Source organism: Castor canadensis, chromosome 8 (assembly GCF_047511655.1).
Source record: "Castor canadensis chromosome 8, mCasCan1.hap1v2, whole genome shotgun sequence".
NCBI lineage: Eukaryota > Metazoa > Chordata > Mammalia > Rodentia > Castoridae > Castor > Castor canadensis.
In genome coordinates, this window is record NC_133393.1 from 149,690,444 (window position 1) to 149,710,977 (window position 20,534).

General features: G+C 55.5%; 1 protein-coding gene across 1 annotated transcript in view; it reads left to right on the forward strand.

Annotated features, from left to right (window-relative positions):
* The window catches only part of Cacna1i (calcium voltage-gated channel subunit alpha1 I), a 103,074-nt gene that overhangs the window by 40,538 nt on the left and 42,002 nt on the right, over nucleotides 1–20,534 (forward strand). Inside the window, exons 5-7 of the mRNA XM_074084532.1 lie at nucleotides 5,593–5,690; nucleotides 15,023–15,182; nucleotides 19,262–19,577. Coding sequence (XP_073940633.1) covers nucleotides 5,593–5,690; nucleotides 15,023–15,182; nucleotides 19,262–19,577 — 574 coding nt within the window. The remainder of the gene's footprint in view (nucleotides 1–5,592; nucleotides 5,691–15,022; nucleotides 15,183–19,261; nucleotides 19,578–20,534) is intronic.

Genomic DNA, 20,534 nt, shown 5'->3' on the forward strand with positions numbered 1-20,534 from the left:
TGAATCCATGTATGAAGTCCTTTCAATTGAGTGACTTGCCAAGGTCACCTGCACTCTAGCAGCTGCGTGCTGTAACCATCAGACCACACGGCCTCAGAGATGCTGGTGACTGCCACATAATGTAGGATATGTTGGTCCCTGGCCAACCAAGGCAGAGCTCATGACCCAAAAGGTGGTCACTGGGATGAGAGTGTGTTTCCCAGAGCTCCTGGTCTCTTCACACATGGCTATGTGACCTGGGCTCTCTAAATTTCAACTTCCTCATCTGTAATAGGTGCTCTCATCCAACTGTGGGTGATTATCTGGGGGAAAGTGTACAACGGGCTTGGCAGCTACTGAGGGCTCAGGAAGCCTGAGCCAGCCAGGACCTGGACTGCAAATGGCAGAGATCCAATTCAAACAGGCCCAGGCTGCAAGGGAACTCACTGACTCAGGTAGCTGGGCAGAGCTGGGATGCAGGCTTAGCTGGAGGGAGCTGCTCCAGCCATATGGTCAGGATCCCTGTCTCTCTAGCTCTTGCCTTGGCCTTCCTCTGTGTTGGCAAAAGTCTCAGGCCACCACGGGGGCAAGGTGCCCCTCAGCACCTCTGGGTTTCTAGGCAGCCATGCAACAAGGGAAGACATCTTTCCTTGCAGTCCCAGCAGAAGGACTGGACTGCCTGGGGTCTACCTGGGGCCACATGCCCATCCTGAGTCAGTCATTGTGGCCGAGTGTTCCCATCCTTCACTGGGCCTGGGCCTTTCCTAGGAGCCAGGAGTGAGAGAGGGAGTTCTTTTGCAGGAACAGGGGGAGGGTGGTCTGAAGAACTCACTTCATCCTCCCAGCCTGCTCCTGGCACGGTCCTCACCCCAGCCTGGCCATATAGAGCCCTCTCCAGGAAGACAGCCAGAATCTGAGTTCAGCCCCTCTCCTCCTGGGGTGGTTCCAAGATGGAAGTGCTCACTTTAAAGGAAAATTACTTACCTAATTAGGCACTTGGGAGCTAGCAGGAGGTAGTGGGGGATTTGTTGATTTTTTTTTAGGCTTTCAGCACCGAAGCTGCGTGATAAGTAGCTGTGTAATTAGGTATTAATTTCTCACTCTTGGTGTCTTACTTGGGGCCTGAGGGAAGTCATCGTGGTGGTCATTCATCCACTGAATGGCCTTTTCCTCACCTTGCTGTCTTTGGAGTGAAGGTGGGGGCTAGGGCCACACCATCGTCAGGGTGGGAGGAGGAGGAAGGAAGGAGATAGCTTTCTCCATCACAGGTGACCTTGGGCACAAAGTGGGAGGTGTTATTCATGCTAGGTGTGTTCCCTGAGTGCCTGTTGGGTGGCATCACCAGGGTATGAAGGTCTGAGGAGGAGATGGTCATGTCTGGTATCATAGCATCTTGGGGCCACTGTCCTGGCAGGTGTTATTGGAGCCTGTCCCATGTCTCCACACCCTGTGCAGGTATGTCCTGTCCTTGGAAGGTACCCCCATTCTGGCAGCTTCTCACCTGTGCCCTCAGCTGGTCAAGGGTGATTTTCCCCACCTCTCTCTAGCCAGTGGAAGTCACCCCAGCTTCCACCCAATACTGGTCTAATTCTTTTGTTTTCTTTTTTTCTCTGATGCTGGGGATGGAACCCAGTGTCTCACACCTGCCAAGCAACCACAGAGACCCACCCCCAGCCCTGCTGGTCCAATTCTCAGGACTTCAGGATGTGATCACGCCCGCACTGTTCACAATTGTAGTGACCTGGTTGAGGATAGCCCTTATTTGGCTTTCTCCCTCCTCCTCCTTCCCCACGCTTCTGGAATCACCTCCCAAGTAAAGGATTGTTCCCTGTCCTTGGCTCGGTCTGTGTTGAGGGGAACCCACACCAGCCAGGAGGTGTGAACAGAGTGTGGAGGAAGCCCATGGTGCAGGGTGGGGTGAGAAGAGGCTTCCTGGAGGAGGTGGCCCTGAAGGAAGGCTGAGAGTGAGGAAAAAGGGCAATGTGCCCTGGAGAGTGGGTTGTGCTTGGAGTGCCTGGTGGGCTTGGCTTGGCACTAGGGTGAGCCAAGTAGGAGCAGGGATCGGGGAAGATGGATAGAGGACAGACTGTGGAAGGCCTTGAAGGCTGTAGCCAGGGGCTTGGACCTTGTTCCGAGGGCAGTAGGGAACTATGCAGGGAGGGTTTCAAGGAGGGGAGTGACAGCTTGATCTGTTTTAGAAAATTTCTGCTGACTGTGGATGGGCTGGGGAAGGAGGAAGCAGGAGGCAGAACAGGCAGGAGGCTGGCGCAGCTGTCAGGAGAGAGGGATGGTGAGGCGGTCTGGGACAGGAATGGTGGAGCTGCAGCAGCTGTCCCAGGTTGGGACAGGACAGTGAGTTCTCAGGGCAGAGACATCCAGCCAAGGGCTTCCCTGTCTCTTCTTGTCCTTGTCCTATGTCCCTCTTCCTGTCCTCTTCCCCTCAATGTGAGCTACTGACCTTTTCACTGTGTACCTACTATGTGTTTCTTCTTCTTCCTCTTCTTTTTTTTTTTAAACCGAATGCATGTGTAAACTCTCCTGCTCCCCCAGATGTTCTGTACAGAACACCCCAATAGGGTTGTGAAGTGTAGAGAGTTAAGACCTAGGAGAAATATTTAGGCAAATGGATTCCCTAGAAGGAACCCACAGTGTCAGGATCCTTCATGTTGCTAAGAACTTGATAATATCATATTTTCCCTTTTGACTTGACTGCCAGGAAGCTCAGAATTAAGATCTGGACACTAAATTCTTCAAGGAATTTCCCTGGGGATTCCAAGGGCTGCAGCAGATGGGGCTTCAGGGGAATTTTTGCAACAGGTTGTGGAAAGTGTGTTCTCACCCGAAGATCTGGAGGGTTAGTTAGGGGTGAAGGGAAAGGGCTGGGCTAATGTGTCGCTCTACACCAGTACCACATGGACCCCGTGAGCCCCTAGAGTCTGAGGCTTTGGTTGTTTCCAGTGCACTGTCAGGTGGTGGCTGCCTCAGTTCCTCTCCAGGACTGGAGAGCTACTACGAACGTGGCCAAAACACTGTGAGTTAGCCTCCCACAGTGAGGCTGGGGTCTGGGAGGTATTCCAACCCCAGAGTTTACTAAACCAGGCAACATGGGCCTCGATGACATCAGTCACCACGGTCCTGAGGTGTCTTTTCCTGCCGCCCCGATTGTGGTGACAAGAGGACAGGATTTCTCACACAGGGCATGTTCACCCCCAGCCTGTCCTGGGGCAGGGCTGTGCCTGGTTCCCACATTTAGCTAAAGACGAGTGTCAGGCAGTGTACACGGTTCCCCAGGAGGGACCTGGAGCCTGTATGGCAGGGTGGAGAGAGGGGTCAGGACAGGCAGGAGGCCATCCTGAGGGCTCTCTTGGGGAGTCTGGATGTGGCTTATAGACGGGTTTCTGTCCTGATCCCAGGCCCAATGAAGAGGGGTGGAGGCAGGTGCCACACTTGGATGTGGACACGTTAAATGGGTCCACACCAGGAAACCATTAGAACAGTGGATGGTACAGTGAGCTCTCAGAAAGTGCTTGCTTTTCCGTCTGCAGTCATCCACTGAACTTTGAGCTTCCTCTTACTTCATGGGACTGGGAACAGGCCTTGGACAGGCTGGGCAGTGTGTCCTCTAGGTCCTGGGGCCCATTCCATGGTGGCCTGCCTGGCAGGGACCCTACCTCCTGCACCCCAGTGAAGTGCACAGAGCCTGAGGGCTCAGCTCTCACCAGGGCTGCTGCCACCCCTGTGGCAGGATCCAGAGAACCTGGCAGCAGGAAGAGGGGCCTTTGGTGGGTGGGGCGCAGTGGGGAGGGGCTGATGGGACCTGCCGGAGCAGGAAAGGGGCTCCCCAGGCCCAGGGTATGTGTGCACACGTCAGAGTGAATGCCTCTGTGTGTCCACGTGTGCAGCCCCCGCAGCACCTCCATCACACGCATCTCCCAGCTGGTTGAAGAGCTCTCTCTAAAAGATGGGAATGATGGTTTGGCTCACCCACGCGTGGAATCCTCACGCGGCCCCATCTCTCACTGTCTGCTCAGGGCACCCTCTGCCCTTGCTCTCTGCTGGCCACTGCCCCTGCCTCTCTCCCACTCCTCGCCCGTTCCCTTTTTCTGTCCTCCCCCCCAGGTCTCTGTCTCTAGTTCCAGGCTCTGTCACTTTTTGGGCCACCCCCATCCCCATTTGATTTGGGTTGGAGCAGGAGTGCGTGTGTGTGAGGTTGTGCAAGGAGTGTGTGTGCCTGCAGAAGGTGGTGTGCAGGTGTGTATGTGGGGGTTGTGCACACAGAGTGGAGCCTGTGCAGGAGGGGGAAGCGGAGGCATGTGAGGTGAGCGGCTTTCACTCAATTACTCTTTAAGCAGCGGGAGGGAGTAGCAGTCTGTGAGCAGGAAGGCCTTCATTTCCCCCTGATACTAGTGACAGGTGGAGCTGCTGTGGGGGTGGGGAGGGCCTGGGGTCAGGCCTACAGGGGCCTGTCTTTCAGTGGGGAGGGACCATAGGTGCAGATAGAAGTACAGGAAGCCAGGGATGGTCCCCAGAGATCTGCCTCATGGGAGATCTGGGAGGACATCTTGGAAGAGGTGAGTGCCTCCACAGAGCTACAGAGCTGGTGGGCTGTGGATATGGTGTGGGGTGTGGTGAAGACTGTCTTTGCCTTTGAGTCTCCCTGAGTATGGGGCTGGGGCCAAGACATTTTTGGGTTCAGAGCACTGGGATTGACCCAGTTCCCTGTGGACTCAGTGTGGAGAAGCTTTCAGAACTCCAGGGAACTGTCAAGCATGAGCAAGTTTGTGGGGACAGAGATGGGGAGGGCCCTCCAGGCAGAAAGGACAATGTGGACAAAGGCCCTGGGTTGGGGAAGCACAGTAAGCTCAAGGCTGGAGGTGGGCTGGTCGGGTCCCTCTACGACCCTACAAAGTACAGCACACCTGCCATGCCCCTGAGATGCCGCTTGGCGTGAGGCAGGTCAGACCTGGTGGAACTCCTGGCTTGAGCCTCCACCCTTTTCACTGGGCGGCCCAGGGTCTGTGAAATCACCTCTCTGAGCCTTGTCTTCTCATCTGCAAATCTGGCCTCTGACTTCACAGGCTCCTGAGGAGAAGGGGCTCCCATTCAGACCCTCAGCTGCAGCGAGGCCTTTGTGGTACTGCACCTGATGTGACTGCCATCCAGTCCCCACCTGGATCAGCCAGCGATCCTCAGCTCCTCCTCTGGGGAGTGGGTCTAGTCAGATGGCCTGGCAGGGTTGGGGAGCATCCATGCTGGGAGATAAGTTCTAGAAGCTGGAGCCAACGCTGGTCATGGGTCAGTCAGATAGGCCTAAAGAACAGGGGCCACCTGGCACAGAGCTGGCTTTGCAGTGGGTCCAATATCTCTGTTCTTTCTACTCTCTCTGCTCCTCACCACATCTGTGGAGCCCTCACGACAGTCTGGGGCAGCTGTCACCAGCCCCAACTTACAGAGCAGGAGCCAGTGGCCCAGGGAAACAGCCAAGACCCACACTGTTACGCATAGCCAGGATTCTGATTCCTTTTCTGACTTTCCCATCCAGGTAGGCACTGGTGGGCTGGATGGTCCTGAGTGTCTCCTGAACCTCTTTCACTCTCTCCCCTTTCTCCTCAGGATGGTCGAGTACTCCCTGGACCTTCAGAACATCAACCTGTCAGCCATCCGCACTGTGCGTGTCCTGAGGCCTCTCAAAGCCATCAACCGTGTGCCCAGTGAGTTGGCCCTCCCTGCCTGCCCATTCCTGACACACCTAGCCAGCTCCATCCAGTGCTCGCAGTGCACGAACTGATGCAGTGTTCCCACAGAACTCGTGGACCAGCGTTTTGGTCCTTAGCTGCTGGAAGGTGGACATAATGCCTCTGAAGCCCCCAAACAACTTGGATTTCAGTACCCTGGGGAGCCTGTTCAGGAATAAAAGTTTCCTTGGGAGTAGTCTTCACAGGCTGTTGAGATGGGCTCATATATGAAAAGAGGTTACTTAGTTTTGAGGGTGGGCATGTGAAACATTGCTGGGGCCATGAATCCTGACCCCCTCATTTGTGTTGACAGACACAAGTAGAACTTGAACTCTGTCAATCCATCCATTCACCCATGCACCCATCCATCCATCCACCTACCCATCCATCCACTCACCCATCCATCCATTTATCAATCCATCCATCCATTTACCCACCCATGTACCTATCCACTCATCTGTCCAACCATTCACCTGTCCATCTATCCATCTACCCATCCAGCTATCCATCTATCTTCTTATCCACCCATTTGCCACCCATCCATCTGTCCATTCATCTACCCACCCACCTGTCCATCCACCCATCCACACATTCACCCATCTACCCATCTATCTATCCATCCATCCATCCGTCCACCTGTCCATCTATTCATCTATTCATCCATCCATGAGAAGGGACTCCTTAAAGATCCCTGAGTTGGTCAGTTTTCTATTGCTATGACAAAATGCCCGACATAGACAACTTAAAAGAAAAGATTTATTTTGGCTCATGGTTTCAGAGGCTCCACTGTCTGGTCTCCTGGTTCTGTTGTTTCTGGGCCATGAGGAGGCAGAGCATCAGAGCAGAGGGGCATGGTGGAGCAGTGTTGCTCATCTCATGACAGCCAGGAAGCAGAGAGAGGCACTGAAGAAGAGACTGGGGACAGTCACATCTTCCAAGGGCATGCCCCCCAGTGACTTACTTCTTCCAACTAGGCTCCATTTCCTATTTCCCACCACCTCCCGATAACACTATCATATTGTAACTCTGTCAAGGGATTAATCTATTGACGAGGGCAGAGCCCTTACGATCTAGTCACCTCTCAATGACTGGATCCACCAGTCAGGAACATATCCAAACCATAACAATTCCTTAGTTCAAAACTGGCTTTACACCATTAACAGATAAGGAAACCAGCCCAGAGACAGCCAGGGTCACACAGCAGGTCAGTATCAGGGACCAAACTGGAGTCCGAGTGTCTAACAGTGTTCTTCCCCCTCACACCCGTCTTTCCTGGGAAACAGGCCCAGAACTGTGCCCAGAACTGTGCCTACTGGCCAGAAGGCGGCCCCAAACACATGTGAAATGTGCCCACTCAAATGCATTGAGTAGCCGTCAGGTGTGGGGCCATAGAGCTGCAAATGCTCAGACCCAGGTGCCAGGCAGCGGGAGGGTGGTGCTTGGGGCAGGGAGGGGATTGGGGCTGTTTCGGAGGCTTCCCTGAGAAGTTGGAGTCTGAATGGAGCACCACAGGGCCTGGGGTTGTCTCAGGAAGGCCGGAAGGTATGGAGAGGTGAGAGCCAGGGAGAAGTGGTAAGGGAGCCTAGGTGCTGGCTGCTACAGGGGCCAGGTGTGGGGTGAGAGGGGGTGCTGAGGCTGGAGGGGACAGGACCAGGTATGGATGGTCTTGCCTGCCTGAGGAAAATGGCAGATGGAAGATGTTAGGGAAGTGTTTTAGAAATGCCCCCGACAGAAGGGTGAGGGTGAGGTGGACACAGAGGATGGATCTCGTAATGTGTATGAGCAATGGCCTGGGCTGGACAGGGGCAGAGGAATGGAGGAGGTGCTCCTGGACCCAGCCCAGGTCCCGAGAGTCACCAAGCATCTGGCTTGGGCAACTGGGTGGTGGGAGGGATCTCAGCAGTGAGAATGCAGAGGAGGGGCCATGGCCTCATTACTCCCCATTTCTGTTCTGGGGGAAGGTGGAGGCAGGCACATTCAGCTGCTGCCATGCTCCCTGGCCACAGAGCCCTCAGGCCCTGTTACCTTGCTGGGGTGTTGTGCACACAGCAGGAGACTGTACATGAGGGTTTGTATGTGACCTCGCATGCTAAACCTCCCTGCAGGTCTCAGGGTCTGGCATGGGAACGGCAAGGTGATGCGTCATTTGAGAGTGGGAGAAGGTCTAAGGGGATCAGGATGGACACACAGGATGTAGGTGTCACTCTTGCTGGCTGGTGTCTGTACATCTGTGTGTGGGTGTGAGCATCCATATGTGGACTCACATGCACTCACGGTGGGTGCACACGTAAGGGTGTGTGTGCGCCTGTGAGGGGTGTGCACACATGAAGGTCTGAGCTTACATGAGGGCTTGTGTGTGTGAGGGTGTGTGTGCACACGAGGGCACATGTATGTGTGAAGGTGTGTGTGCAGGTGCAGGGTGTGCACGCATGAGGGTGTGAGCACACATGAGGGCGTGTGCACACGCATGAGGGTGTGTCGCTCATGGGAATGTGTGTGGGGCCTCTGCTGCTCCTTTCCTTCCTCAGCCCCCTGCTTCCTCTCCTGCTGTGTGCTGAGCTCATTAAATGGCTGTGGGACTGTGGCGATCACTCCCTGTACCCAACACCAGCCTGCCCGCCCGCCCGCCCTCTGGAGAAGGTCCATGTCCCCGAGAGCCCTGTTGCCGCATTCCTGGAGGCTCCAATTACAGAGTCTCTGTGCCCAGAAAGCCACAGGCACTGCGCCCTTCCTCAGCCCTCCTCCTGCTAATGGCTCCGCTGGGAGGCTCTCCCGTTTCATGGACAGTCATTTCTCAGAGCCCAGTGCTGGGGGAGAGGCTGGGAGTGCTAACCCAGGGAAACCATGCGTGTTCCACTGAAAGGGACCCTAAGATAAATCATATTTATTAGTAATGAATTCCCAGGAGCAGAGACTGTTAGAGCACGTGGATCTCTGAGGTGTAGGAGAGGTTGCTTTGTCCTGTCCCGGGGTGCCCTGTCCTCTGCGGGAGTCATCAGGGAATGAGTTGGGGGGGATGGGCTCCCACAAATGCTTCCTGAAGAGGTTTGTGATTGTCTCCATTTATTTTTAACATTTTATTGATTTATTTTGGATCTTTGAGACACAGCCTCTCAAGTGCTGTGATTCCATGCAAAGCCACCATTCTTCAGTTGCCTCTTTTCTTTTGGTGGTACTGGGGTTTGAACTCAGGGCCTCCTGCTTGCTAGGCGGGCGCTGTACCACTTGAGCCACTCCACCAGCCCTTTTTTGTATTGGGTATTCTCGAGATAGGGTCTCTCGAACTGTTTGGCTGGGCTGGCTTTGAACCACGATCCTCCTGATCGCTGCCTCCTGAGTAGCGAGGATTACAGGCGCGAGCCACTGGCACCAGACTTTTTTTTAATGAACTTCCCAGAAGCACCCAAGTCCCACCTTCACCTTCACAGCCAAGTCTGTCTGCCCTGGGACATGTTCTTTTCAACAGGAGCCTGCAGCTTTCAATTTTACCACTAGGTGGCACACTAGAGAGCAGGTACTACGCAGTCAAATTCTGGGGTATTAATTAAGGAGCTATGGGGAGTGGGTTGCCTGCCATTTAAGAAATCCACTGGAGGCTGCAGACACCATCTGGGAAGACTCAGCTGGAGGTCAGGAGATGCAAGTTCTGGTCTCAGCTCTGCCATAAGCCTGCTTGTGTGATCTGGGCCTCTGTTTCCCTATGTGCACAGAGCAGGAGAGGGGCTGGATTCGATGCATGATTCTCAGTTTTGTCTGGGATGGGTGAGGGACCTGGGAGTCAGCCCTCCCCTGTAGTTTCTGTCCCAGCCCTCACCTTCCATGAACTGTCTTTCCCCACTGGGTGACTTTTCATCAATTGCTGCCCCTCTCTGGGCCTGGGCACAAGGGGGCAGGAATAGCTCTAAGTGTGCCCCTCCTGGCACCAACCCTGTCCATCCCTCATGCTGCCTGTTGGTCGAATGTTTTTACTATGAAAAGTGCTCTTCCTCTAGCTAGGAGCTAGGGCAGTCAGTGTCAAGGCCAGAGTTGGTCCACATCTGCATCTAGCTATCACACTCCCAGTCCAGGCTGTGGAGGGGTGGGAGGCTCCTAGAGAGCTCCTGGCAGCCAGTAAGGAGCTGAACCCTGCCCAGGCTCAGTCTCTGGCTTAGCACACCCACCTCTGGGCAGAACTCCTGGGCTGGGCTGGGGCCATGCCGAGTTAGAGGAGGTGCTCCCAGTACCCATGGATGGGGACAAATGCTGACAGTGCTGTTGGGGAGGCCCCAGCTGTATGCCAGGAACTGCAGGTCACTCTGCACTGTCAACCTCAGGTTCTAGTCCCACCCACCTGTCATGAGACCCCAGCGAGCCACATCCTCTCTGTCCTCCACCCCTCCAGTAGAAAGCAGAGTTAATGTGTCAATTTCCATCCAGCTGTAAGGATGAAATGGCATCGGGCATGCAGAGCTCTGTGCAGAGCCTCGTGTGCAGGGCAAGGTAACAGGTAGCGGAAGGAAGCCTGTGGGGCTAACCCTGCCCTGGTCACATGTGGGAATCCTTGGCCCCTGCAGAGGCTCCCTCTCATCCTGAGGGAGGAAGGCCTTGAAGCCCTCAGGGCAAGAAGAGGGAGGGAGGGAGGGAAAGGAAAAGCTGATGAAGTTGAGCCTTCCCACTCCTGCTTCCCAGGGCTGCTGCCTTCCCAGAAGAAGGGTGGGAGAACATCTGGCCCAGTATCTCCACTGGGAGTCAGGAGAATAGGAGCGGCGGGATTAGGAAAAAGTGCTTGGAGGTGGCCAGAGTGATTTCAGCCGGCCCAGGGTCAAGTTCTCAGTTCTGTTCTCTAGGTCAGTAGTGATCCTAGACAGGACCAGGGAGTGGGGCACTGTGCATTGGTTGGTTGGTTGATTGACTCATTCATTCATTCATTCACCTGAAATAGTCCCACCTGGGTCCAGGTTTGGGGTCAAGAGACAATCCAGCTACAGCATTCCCTGCAGGCTAACCCTGGAACCTGGAGCCACAGGTCGTGGGGCACAGGAGTGCAACAGCAGGGCCAGGGTCACATGCTCTGAGGAGGTCTCACAGAGAAGGGGGACAGGAAGGGGACTGGAGGATGAGTAAGGGTTGCTTGGGCCATCATGAGTGAGGGGACTTTCAGTGACAGAGGGCACTTAACCTCTGTAGGGAGGGCCAAGGCCTCCCAGGCAGGTACTGAGGCCTCCCCACAAGCCCACAGGCCCCTCCCTCCCTGACTGGGCTGGTGCCAGCAGCTGTGACCTCGGCTGCCTGGTCCGTCTGCTGCCTGGCTGGGCCTCCCCGGCACCCACTGTGCCCCTGATTAGTTGGCACAGGCAATGGCAGAAATAGCAGACGGCCTCTCCCGACTGCTCAGCACCCTCCACTAACCCAGCCAGACCAGCAGCCTCGGCACCCCCCAACTTCTCTGTCTCCCCTCCCCTGGCCACAGGCTGTGCCCCTGGTGGAGGATGGCATATGCCTGGTGATTTCTACTTCAGCTGTCTTGGCTGAATGGCCAAGCTAATATGGGCTGACAGCTTCTGTCTGTGGAGAGCACCCTAAATCTGGAGGGAAGATGCACCCCTTTTCTGCCATTGAGGGTTCCCTTGCCCAACTGCTGCACGGGTTCCTTTAGAGCAGATGTCCTGGTCTGGCGGAGCAGCTGCACCCCCACCTACCCTGATATCACCCCTGTCATTCGACACCCACATCAGATCCTCCTCTACTGAACCCCAGGCCCCAAGATCTGAACCCCAGTGAAGTGACTGCTGAAGGATGGACTCAAGGCCCCCCAAACCCTGCATGTCCAGATGGAGCCCTGTCTGCCCTGCTGGTCATCGCATGGCTTTGGCTGCTTAAGTCCCAAACCTTGGCAGTGTCTCCTGCTCTTTGCCATCACGCCCCTCATCCCGTCCCTTGGCTCGACATCAGGATGACTCCAGAATCCACCCTGGTTCCCCACTCCACTGACGTTGTCATCTGGGCTCAGCCCCACCATCTTCTGGTTTATCACAATGGTGGTGAGCCGTGGGTGGGCTGGGCTGTGCAGGACACAGAGGAGATGGATAGAGGGCCCAGTGGACAAGACCTGGTGGGCCCAGAGTTTGGCCAGGCAGCTATGACAGTGAGGGCATGGGGTGGAGCCTGTCTCCTCTGGGCTTCACCAGGGACAGCCCTGGGCAGCACCGGTCAGTACTCACTGAGGGAGGCCTGGGGGTGGGGGAGGGGAGTAGGGAGAGCCAGCGGGCCTGGCTGGAGCCATGAGTTCAGGTGTGGAGGACAGAGTGGGGGGCCTGTGAGCTGGGGTGGGCTGGATTTGGGCTTTCCACATGGGATGAGCAACTGAATACAGGGGCTTTTCCATCAAAGGTGTCCTGGTCCCATGAGGCTCCCGAGAGGCTGGCTGAACAGAACCCACTGTCCCCTTCTATAGATGAGGCCACTGGGGCCCAGAGAGGGCAAGTTTTGCCTCATGACCACCCAGCCCTGACTACTGGGGCCTACATTTTCTGTCCCGGTTTGTGCTCCACTGGATGCTCCCTGGGATGGGGGCTGCATCAGATGCCTTGGCTCCTCTTCCTCTTCTTGGCTAGGGATCAGCCACCATAGTCTTGAGGTCACCTGTAACCTATCAGGGCCTGCCTGGCTCGTGGCCCACGCTAAAGAAGGAGGGATGGCCTTGGAGAGGCAGGAAGGTCTTGGGACCAGCTACGGTGGGAATCCAGGAATCTGGGAGGCAGGGTGGCTGGGGAGGGTAGAGGGAAATGAGGTGGAAAGGGTGGTTTGAGGCAGATGGGACTTGAAGGCAGGTCGCTTGTCCACATTCTATCTCTGTCTCTCCCCTGTGTATCCATGCACGCGTCCATCCGCCTGGTCTTTCCTCTGCTTTATCTGCTCTCTGTGTCTCTCTCCAGCTCTCCTCTCTGTCTCTGTTATTTGTCTCCCATTGTCTCTGTCTCTCTGTTTCACTTTCTCTCTCCTCTCCCCTCACTTCACCTCCTCATGTTTGGGGACTGAGAGCAGCGTGTCACCTTCTGACCTGTCTTGACTAATGACTTAACCAAGGATATAGAAGAAGTCTCCTTGGGGCTCCTCCCTGACTCCCTAATCCTGTGGCCCCCTTTTCCAGGCACAGATGCGATAAACCCCTCTAAGTTCCTAATTAACTAATTATGCCTTGGCTCTGTGGCCCTGGGAGGGCCTGTTGGGAGCTGGGGCTGCTGGGCAGGGGAAGACAGGAGGAGAGGGAAGGGACTGCCATTCAGGGAAGTCAGCTGGGCGGGATTTCAGGAGCCTCTCGGAATTCCAATATCCTGGCGAAGAGGGAAATGCAACAAAGGCTGCCCTTGGGAGTACCAGGCAGTCATGGAGCAGCCGGATTCGGGCTGTGCGAGCAGCCCCCTCCAGGCGTTTCTGGTCCAGCCTCCTCTCCAGCTGCTGCCAGCCTCAGTGCACACTAGCCGGTCTGCTGCCTGTACCTGGCCTCCCAGACTGCCCCTGCTGCACGAGCCCAGAGCCAGAGCTGGTCAAGGGCTCTGCCTGCTTAGAAGTCTGCTGATGACACAGGCCTCCCCAGCTACACTGAGCCCCCATTCCTTAGCCCCCCTCTGAAGTGATCTCCAGTCAGGGTCTCCACATACACTCTGCATGCTTGCCCCTTGTCTGTGCCATGGTCCCACAGACCCTTTGGCAGGCTCTGCACATCCAGCAGAAGGGTGGTGGGTTTCAACATCAGCCTCTCCGCAGATGTGTCCTCAGGCACGGCCCTTTTGCTCCACACTGTGGTCCCCTGTCCACCTGCTGCTAGGCTGTGAGCTCTGAGAGGTACAAGATAGGTCTTGTTCATCTCTGGATTCCCTGTGCGCTCAGCACTGTGCCTGGCAGACAGCAGACATTGACTGAGTGTTTGATAAATGAATATGAGAACAAATGAATGAGACACCAGAAACCATTTTGGTGGGTCATGTGGGGCCCTGTTCTATTTTCTTGCCCCTCCACCCCAGGCTCCTTGCTCCGCTGTTTGGGGATATAGGGAGAGGGGCATTGAGCCCTGGCCCCGGCTATACTCAGTTGGATGACGCCGCCTGCCAGGAGCCCCGTTGCCTCTCCTGGGAGGAGGCTGACCTAGTTTAGTGGGGTGGGAAGATGGGGGTGGGCATTAATTATTGATTGGAAATCACTCCACGCAGAGTTTGTGATGTAAATCTGAAATAATTACCTCGTTGATAACCACCTTGGCATCACCCATGGCATAAATAAAAATTGGGACATGACTGCTATTCTACTTGTCACCCTCCTTCCATCCTCCCCTCTTCAGTCTTTCACTCAATTCCCTTGGCTTATAATTGCATCATTTGTTCACGAGCAGTTAGTCAACAAATGCTGACTGAGCCTGTCTCCCTGGGCCAGGACCTGCTGAGTTCTGGGAACACCGAGGTGACTTAGACACAGAACTTACAGACCAGTAGTTGAGACAGGAGGGTAAACAGACAACTCCACCTTCAGGCTAGAAGGCTGCATGTTGATGCAAATGCAGTCTCCTGAGTTGTGCGGTATACAACCTGTGTGGCTGACCTGGCAGCTTAGGCGAGGTCAGAGGTGCTGAGATTGCCTGGGGCAAAAGAGTGAGGGACAAACTCTATCTGGGATAAGATGAGAAAGGTCCTCGAAAGCTTTATAGAGATTTAACAGAGCTATGGTGGTTGAATAGTTTTCCAGGGCATTGTGGAAAGAGGGAACAGCATGGGTAAAAGAATGGGTTGAGGACAAGCTAGCAAAGTGGCTTAAATGGTAAGAGTGCCTGCCTAGCAAGAGTGAGGCCCTGAGTTCGAATCCCAGTGCCACCCCCCCCCCCAAAAAAAAAAGGATGTGTTGAGGAAGGAGGGCTAGACTTGGTGTCAGGTCACCTGATTTAAATCCAGGTCCTGCTTAGCTGTGTGAACCTGGGCAAATAACTTCCGTTCTTCTAACCTCCTCCTGCCTCCTGTATAAAATAGAGATGTTATCAGGGTTACAGAGTTGTTAGGAAGAAAGAAAAAGTCCTCAGGAGAGCACTGGGAATATAAGAGCGTCGACTTAAACATCTGTTCATTCTCCCACAATCTCCTGTAAGTGTGGTAGGGACCAGAGCCATTTCTTTGGCTTCCTGGGCAGAAGGGAAAACATGGAGGAGAGGGCCTGGGAGCCACCAGGAGACTGGAAGCAGCAAGGAGCCCCTGACTGTGTATCCTCATCACTCTGACAAGTCCCTCTGTCCTCTCTGGGACCCCTGCTCCCTGTCTGATGGTCCCTCTGTCCTTCCCCTCCAGGTATGCGGATCCTGGTGAACCTGCTCCTTGACACACTGCCCATGCTGGGGAACGTCCTTCTGCTTTGCTTCTTTGTCTTCTTCATCTTTGGCATCATAGGTGTGCAACTGTGGGCAGGCCTGCTGCGTAACCGCTGCTTCCTAGAGGAGAACTTCACCATGTGAGTGTGGCTGCCCCCACCGCTCCTGGGGACTGACATGCTTTGGGTTTTTTAAATAATTGCTAGGCAGGTGCTCTACCACTTGAGCCATGCCCCATCCTGTCCCCTGTCCTTTTTTTTAACTTCAGTTATTTTTCAGGTATGGTCCTGCGTTTTTGCCCAGGCTGGCCTCAAACTGTGCTCCCCATCTTCTCATCTCAATTAGCTGAGATTACAGGCATGAGTCACCATGCTGGGCCCCTGACACACTGTTATAACTTGCTTGTTAACTGGAAATCAGAACTGCAAGGCCAAAGCAGCCAATTGAGGGAGGTGGAGTGGGAGGGGAGAGGGAGGTCAGGATGCAGGTGGAAGTGATGCTGTCACTAGGGAGAATGACAATGGAAACCTCAAACGCAGATGCAGAACATGGCTCTCTGGTGACAGTGCAGCCGTTTCTGTGCGTATGTCTCTGAGCTCTGAGTGTGAGCTCGGCCCACGGGGCCTGAGGCAGGAGCTGGGGTGCGCCTGGGGAGGGATGGCCAAAGACACTGCGTGTTTGGACATAAGTGTGCTTCCATTTTCGGATGCCTCAGTGTGTTCCTACTGTGTGCCGGGCCCCAGGGAGTAGGAAACAAAAGCACTGTGTGCGTTCTCCCTAACACATGTCCAAGGGACTGCTGGTGACCTTTGTGGAGCTGTGGGGGGGCTCCCAACCTTGGCGATCACCAGACTGGGGGCTCCTGGGTGCTGCTTCTGGACCTGGGACCCTCTGAAGGGTGTGGGGACACTGTAGGGGGGCCGCCAAATTTCCTCTCTCTGGGTCTGAAAGGTCAGGGACAGGGTGGTAGAACAGGGGGTAAAGGGTAGATAGGAGCTGGCCCACCTGCCCAGTGCTGTGGGGGAACAGCAGGGTAGCTGGACAGGCCAGAAAAGGGGCACCCTTGGGAATAAAGGTCCTGTGGAGTTGGGGGATTTTACTTATGTCAATACTCAGAGGAAGCCAGTCCTGAGCAGGGCCTGGGTACTGAGGTAGGGAAGAGGGGAGTGCTGCTTCTCCTGGTCCAGCACCAGGTATGCGCTCTCAGCGTTGGGGGTTCAAGGAGCATCCGGGCCTCTTAGTCCCAGGTGGATCGTTCCTGTGCCATCTGGGGCTGAACCTGTCTTAGCCTTTGGGCTCACCTCCTGCTGGTGGCCTTCCCTCACTCTTCCTCACTCCCCCACCCCCAGAACACATGACCATATCATCCTGCCAGACTTCCTTCATAGCCTTTCTCTTCCCACACTTTCACCTGTCAGCTTGAGGACCAGGGTGCTTGGTCCTCAGTGGGGGGTGGGAGCACTAGAATATCCATTCCCCACCAGACCAGAGCAGCTGCTCCTCACTCTTTTTACAGGTCCTGGAACAGGGTTTGGAAAGGGGCTCCCCACTAATTGTCAAATGAATAAGTGAGGGAATGAATGAGGGAGGGAATGAGTGAATGACAGGAGTGGATGAGGGAATGAGTGAGTAAGGGAGAGAGGGAATGAATGAGAGAGGAAATGAAGGAGGGAGGGAATGAATGAGTGAATGTATTTACCACCCAGGGGCAAGATGGGACCTAGGACTGGGGCTTTTTCTGCCCTTGCAGTTAGAGATTCTGCATCCTGGTTCCTGGCTGTCTGCTTCTGTGATGGCTCCTGTGAGGAGGTTTCAGTCTCTCCTGCCTGTGATGAGAGGAGATGAGGAATGCAGTCATGCCTGGGCCCCAGTGTTAAAGAAGAACAGGCTTCTGCCCATCCCACTGGGGAAGGGGAAGTCTAAAAGTGAATAAATGTCAAAAGAGCAAGAGACCCTTAGGGGCAAGGCACAGCTGACATGAACTGGTGACCCAGCGCTCCCTCCTGAAATCTGGGTTTCACACTGTCAGGGCAGGTGGCCTTGTCTTACAGGCCCCTCTGGGATAGGGGACAGCTGATGTTGCACGAAGAAGGTTGGTAAGGTCCCGGTCTGGGTGGAGAGTAAGGCCAAGTTCTTTCCAAGTCTGCAACTCCTTAGACCCCAACTCTAAAGACCTGGAAGGGTGGGGAGCAGGGAAGATGGTAACCAGGGTTCACAAAGTGGCAGCAGGGTTTGTTCTGGAACCCAGGCAGCTGGACTCTAAAAAGATTGCAGCTCAGGACTGGGGGAACCAGGCAGGGTCAGTGGCAGAGGCAAAGTTCACGTGCACCCAGGGACCCCACCACTGCCCTCTTTGCATGCTGTCCAGGCTTGGCCCCTTGCCTGGTACTTTCTCAAGATAACTCCAGCCTGTGGCAAGCAGGGCCCTGTGGAACAGGCAGAGCTGCGGGCTGGGCAGTACAGGACCCTTCTCTGGACGAAACACTTGGGCCTCCATCCAACCTGCTGGGGACTAAGGCCTAGGGAAGGAGGGGACTCACCCAGGGCCACACAGCAAGGCTCTGGCCTGCATCCAGCCTCCCCCTGACTGTGTGTGTGTCAGGATACAGTGTCATAACAAACACTCACCGACCACCTCCAGGAGCGAGGCCCTGGGCTGGACCTCAGGGATAAGAAAACCCTTCATCTTGGCCTCAGTCCTGGGGGAGCATGTGGCCAGCAGAGAGGGGACACGAGCACAGATGGAGCTGAGTGGCCTGAGGTCAGCACAGGGGTGGGGGGCAGGAGAAGGCCCTGGAGCTGAGCCTGCCTCCTGGCAGGTGGGGGTGGAGTGGGGCTGGGGGCTGCTCCTGGCAGAGGTCCCCATCACTGCAGGACTGTGTGGGGTTGGGAGCATGGAGCCTAGCCCTCCAGGTCAGGTTCTGCTTCTGCCTTTTGTTAGTCATGTGACCTTGGGAGCAAGTGGCAGAAAATCTCTGTGCCTCAGTCTCCCTACCATAGGGTTGTTGTGAGAGTATTCTAGCACATAAGGCCTAAGAGCAATGGTTGTCCCCAGGAAGACCGAGTAAGCGTGAACCATTGAGTGTTTCCACTTACAGCTCAGAGTGAATGTGCCGTTGCTGGCTGGGGGAGCTCTACAGGGGTGACATTGTTCGTTTGCTGGGCAGGTGCTGAGGTGGTGCCCAGAGCCGCAGGGGTGGGTGAGCCCACTGACGTCTCAGTGCCCGCGCAGGGTAGATTCACAGCAGCACTTTAATAAGCACTCATGGAATGGCAGGGTGGGCTCCGAAGACAAGGCAGCTGGTGTTTACGGGTGTTCAGTAAGTGCCGTGCTCTACACTCAGCAGGGTTAATTCAGTTGTCTTTGCAGCATCCGGAGAGGGAAGTATGTTAGCATCCTCAGTCTACATTTAGCTCAGAGAGTTGAGGTCACTTGCCTGACAGCAAACAGCATGTGAGTTGCAGAGCAGGGATTTGGACCTGGGCAGTCAGGTGTCAGAGTCTGCACTCTGAACTGAGGAGGGAGAAGGCCCAAGTGGAGGCTGGAAATAGGGAAGGCTGTGGGTAATCCCAGGGGAGGAACAGGGGTGGGCTGGGCTGAGCTGCAGTGGAAGGAGGGCTGGGTGGTGAGCTCTGGGGGCTGGCTGTGTGTGGGAGGCTGGCCATCTAGCTGATGCCTGGTTGCAGGCAGGATCCAGGTGCAGCTGCCCGGTCTTCTCTGGGATAATGGGGATGAGGCTGGCAGAAAGTGCCAGAGGGAGGCTGGTAGGAAGGCCCCTGGTCACACGGCTGGGAAGGGGTAGACAGGCGGAGGGTCTAACCCTTCTCTGCCTGGATTAGTGATATCTAGCACTTGCTTGTTAAGTACCTGCTCTGTGTGAACCAAATAAGTCATGAGGCCTGGGAGCTGGGTGTGTCCATCCAGGAGAGAGATGGAGGAGTGAATGCTTAGGCACAGGGCAGCCCCAGGGAGCTCTGCTCAGCCCTGAGTGAGCCTGGGGATGCTCCTCCAGGGAAGGCTTCCCGGGGGAGGAGACCCTAGAAGGAGCTTACAGTGGGCCTGTAGGGGCTTTCATGACCATAGCAGAGGTGGGGACAGTGTGTGCCCAGGCCTGGATCAGCAATGAACCAGTCCTGACACAGCATGGCCTCGCCTATCCTGGCCCTCCTGGTGGTGACCCCTCCCCTTCCCCTTTTCCCTGCTCTCGTCTGTGGACAGACAAGGGGATGTGGCTCTGCCCCCCTACTACCAGCCAGAGGAGGACGATGAGATGCCCTTCATCTGCTCCCTGTCAGGGGACAATGGTATCATGGGCTGCCACGAGATCCCTCCACTCAAGGAGCAGGGCCGAGAATGCTGCTTGTCCAAGGACGACGTCTATGACTTTGGGGCAGGGCGCCAGGACCTCAATGCCAGCGGCCTGTGTGTCAACTGGAATCGCTACTACAATGTGTGCCGCACAGGCAGCGCCAACCCCCACAAGGGGGCCATCAACTTTGACAACATCGGTTACGCCTGGATCGTCATCTTCCAGGTGAGGCCACTCAGGCTTGGGACAGGCCCACCTGGCAGCCAGGCCTGGGTGCAGGGGCTCCGAGGCACTCAGCCTGCCTGGAGTCCGTGGGAAACACCTTTCACTCTGTGACCGAGCACACGTATGCACAGACATGCACAACACGACATTGACCTTACTATGTGCAAAGGGCTCCATCACCGCTTGCACTCTGCAGCGCAGGGAGCTGCGGCTGTAGGACCTTGAGGCTATCACTTGACCTCTCCGAGCCTCACTTTCCTTATCTTTTTTTTCGGTTGTACTGGGATTTGAGCTTATGGCCCTATGCGTGTTAGGCAGTCACTCTGCAACTTGAGTCATGCCCCTAGCACTTTTTTTGCTGTAGTTATTTTTGAGATAGGGTCTCGTGTTCATATGGCTGGGCTGGCCTGGACTGTGATCCTCCTATCTAGGCTTCCAGAGTAGCTAGGATTACAGGCATGAGGCACCACACCTAGCCTGCTTTCCTCATCTTTATCAGTATAATAACGGTCCCCTTGCCTTGGATGGCTGAGAAGAATAAAACTGAGAATAAGCAGAGGAGTCAGCCATGTGCAGTGAGCACTCAGTGAAGGCCATGCACCCACTGCCTCCAGAGGACAGGAGCCTCCAGAGGACAGGAGCCTCCAGAGGACAGGAGCCCAGGGCCAAGAGGTAGTGTGGCTCAGGGCTCCTGTTCTGCCCCTTTGCCAGAAGTAGATGGGAAGCCATGCCGGGGAGGCCCCAGCGTCTGTCCTTCCCCAGGCTGCTTCGTTTCCCTCATGGAAAGGAGTCCAGGGAGCTTGTGGGGGAGGGGGAGTCACAGCAGCCACGTCCAGTATGCCCTCTTCTCTGCCAGGGCCTCTGTCATCCAGTGTATTGAAGAAGAGCAGTTGGGGTTCAGATGGGCGAGTGGCTCAGTTAGCCAGAGCCTGACCCCTGAGACTCTCCCCCACCCTG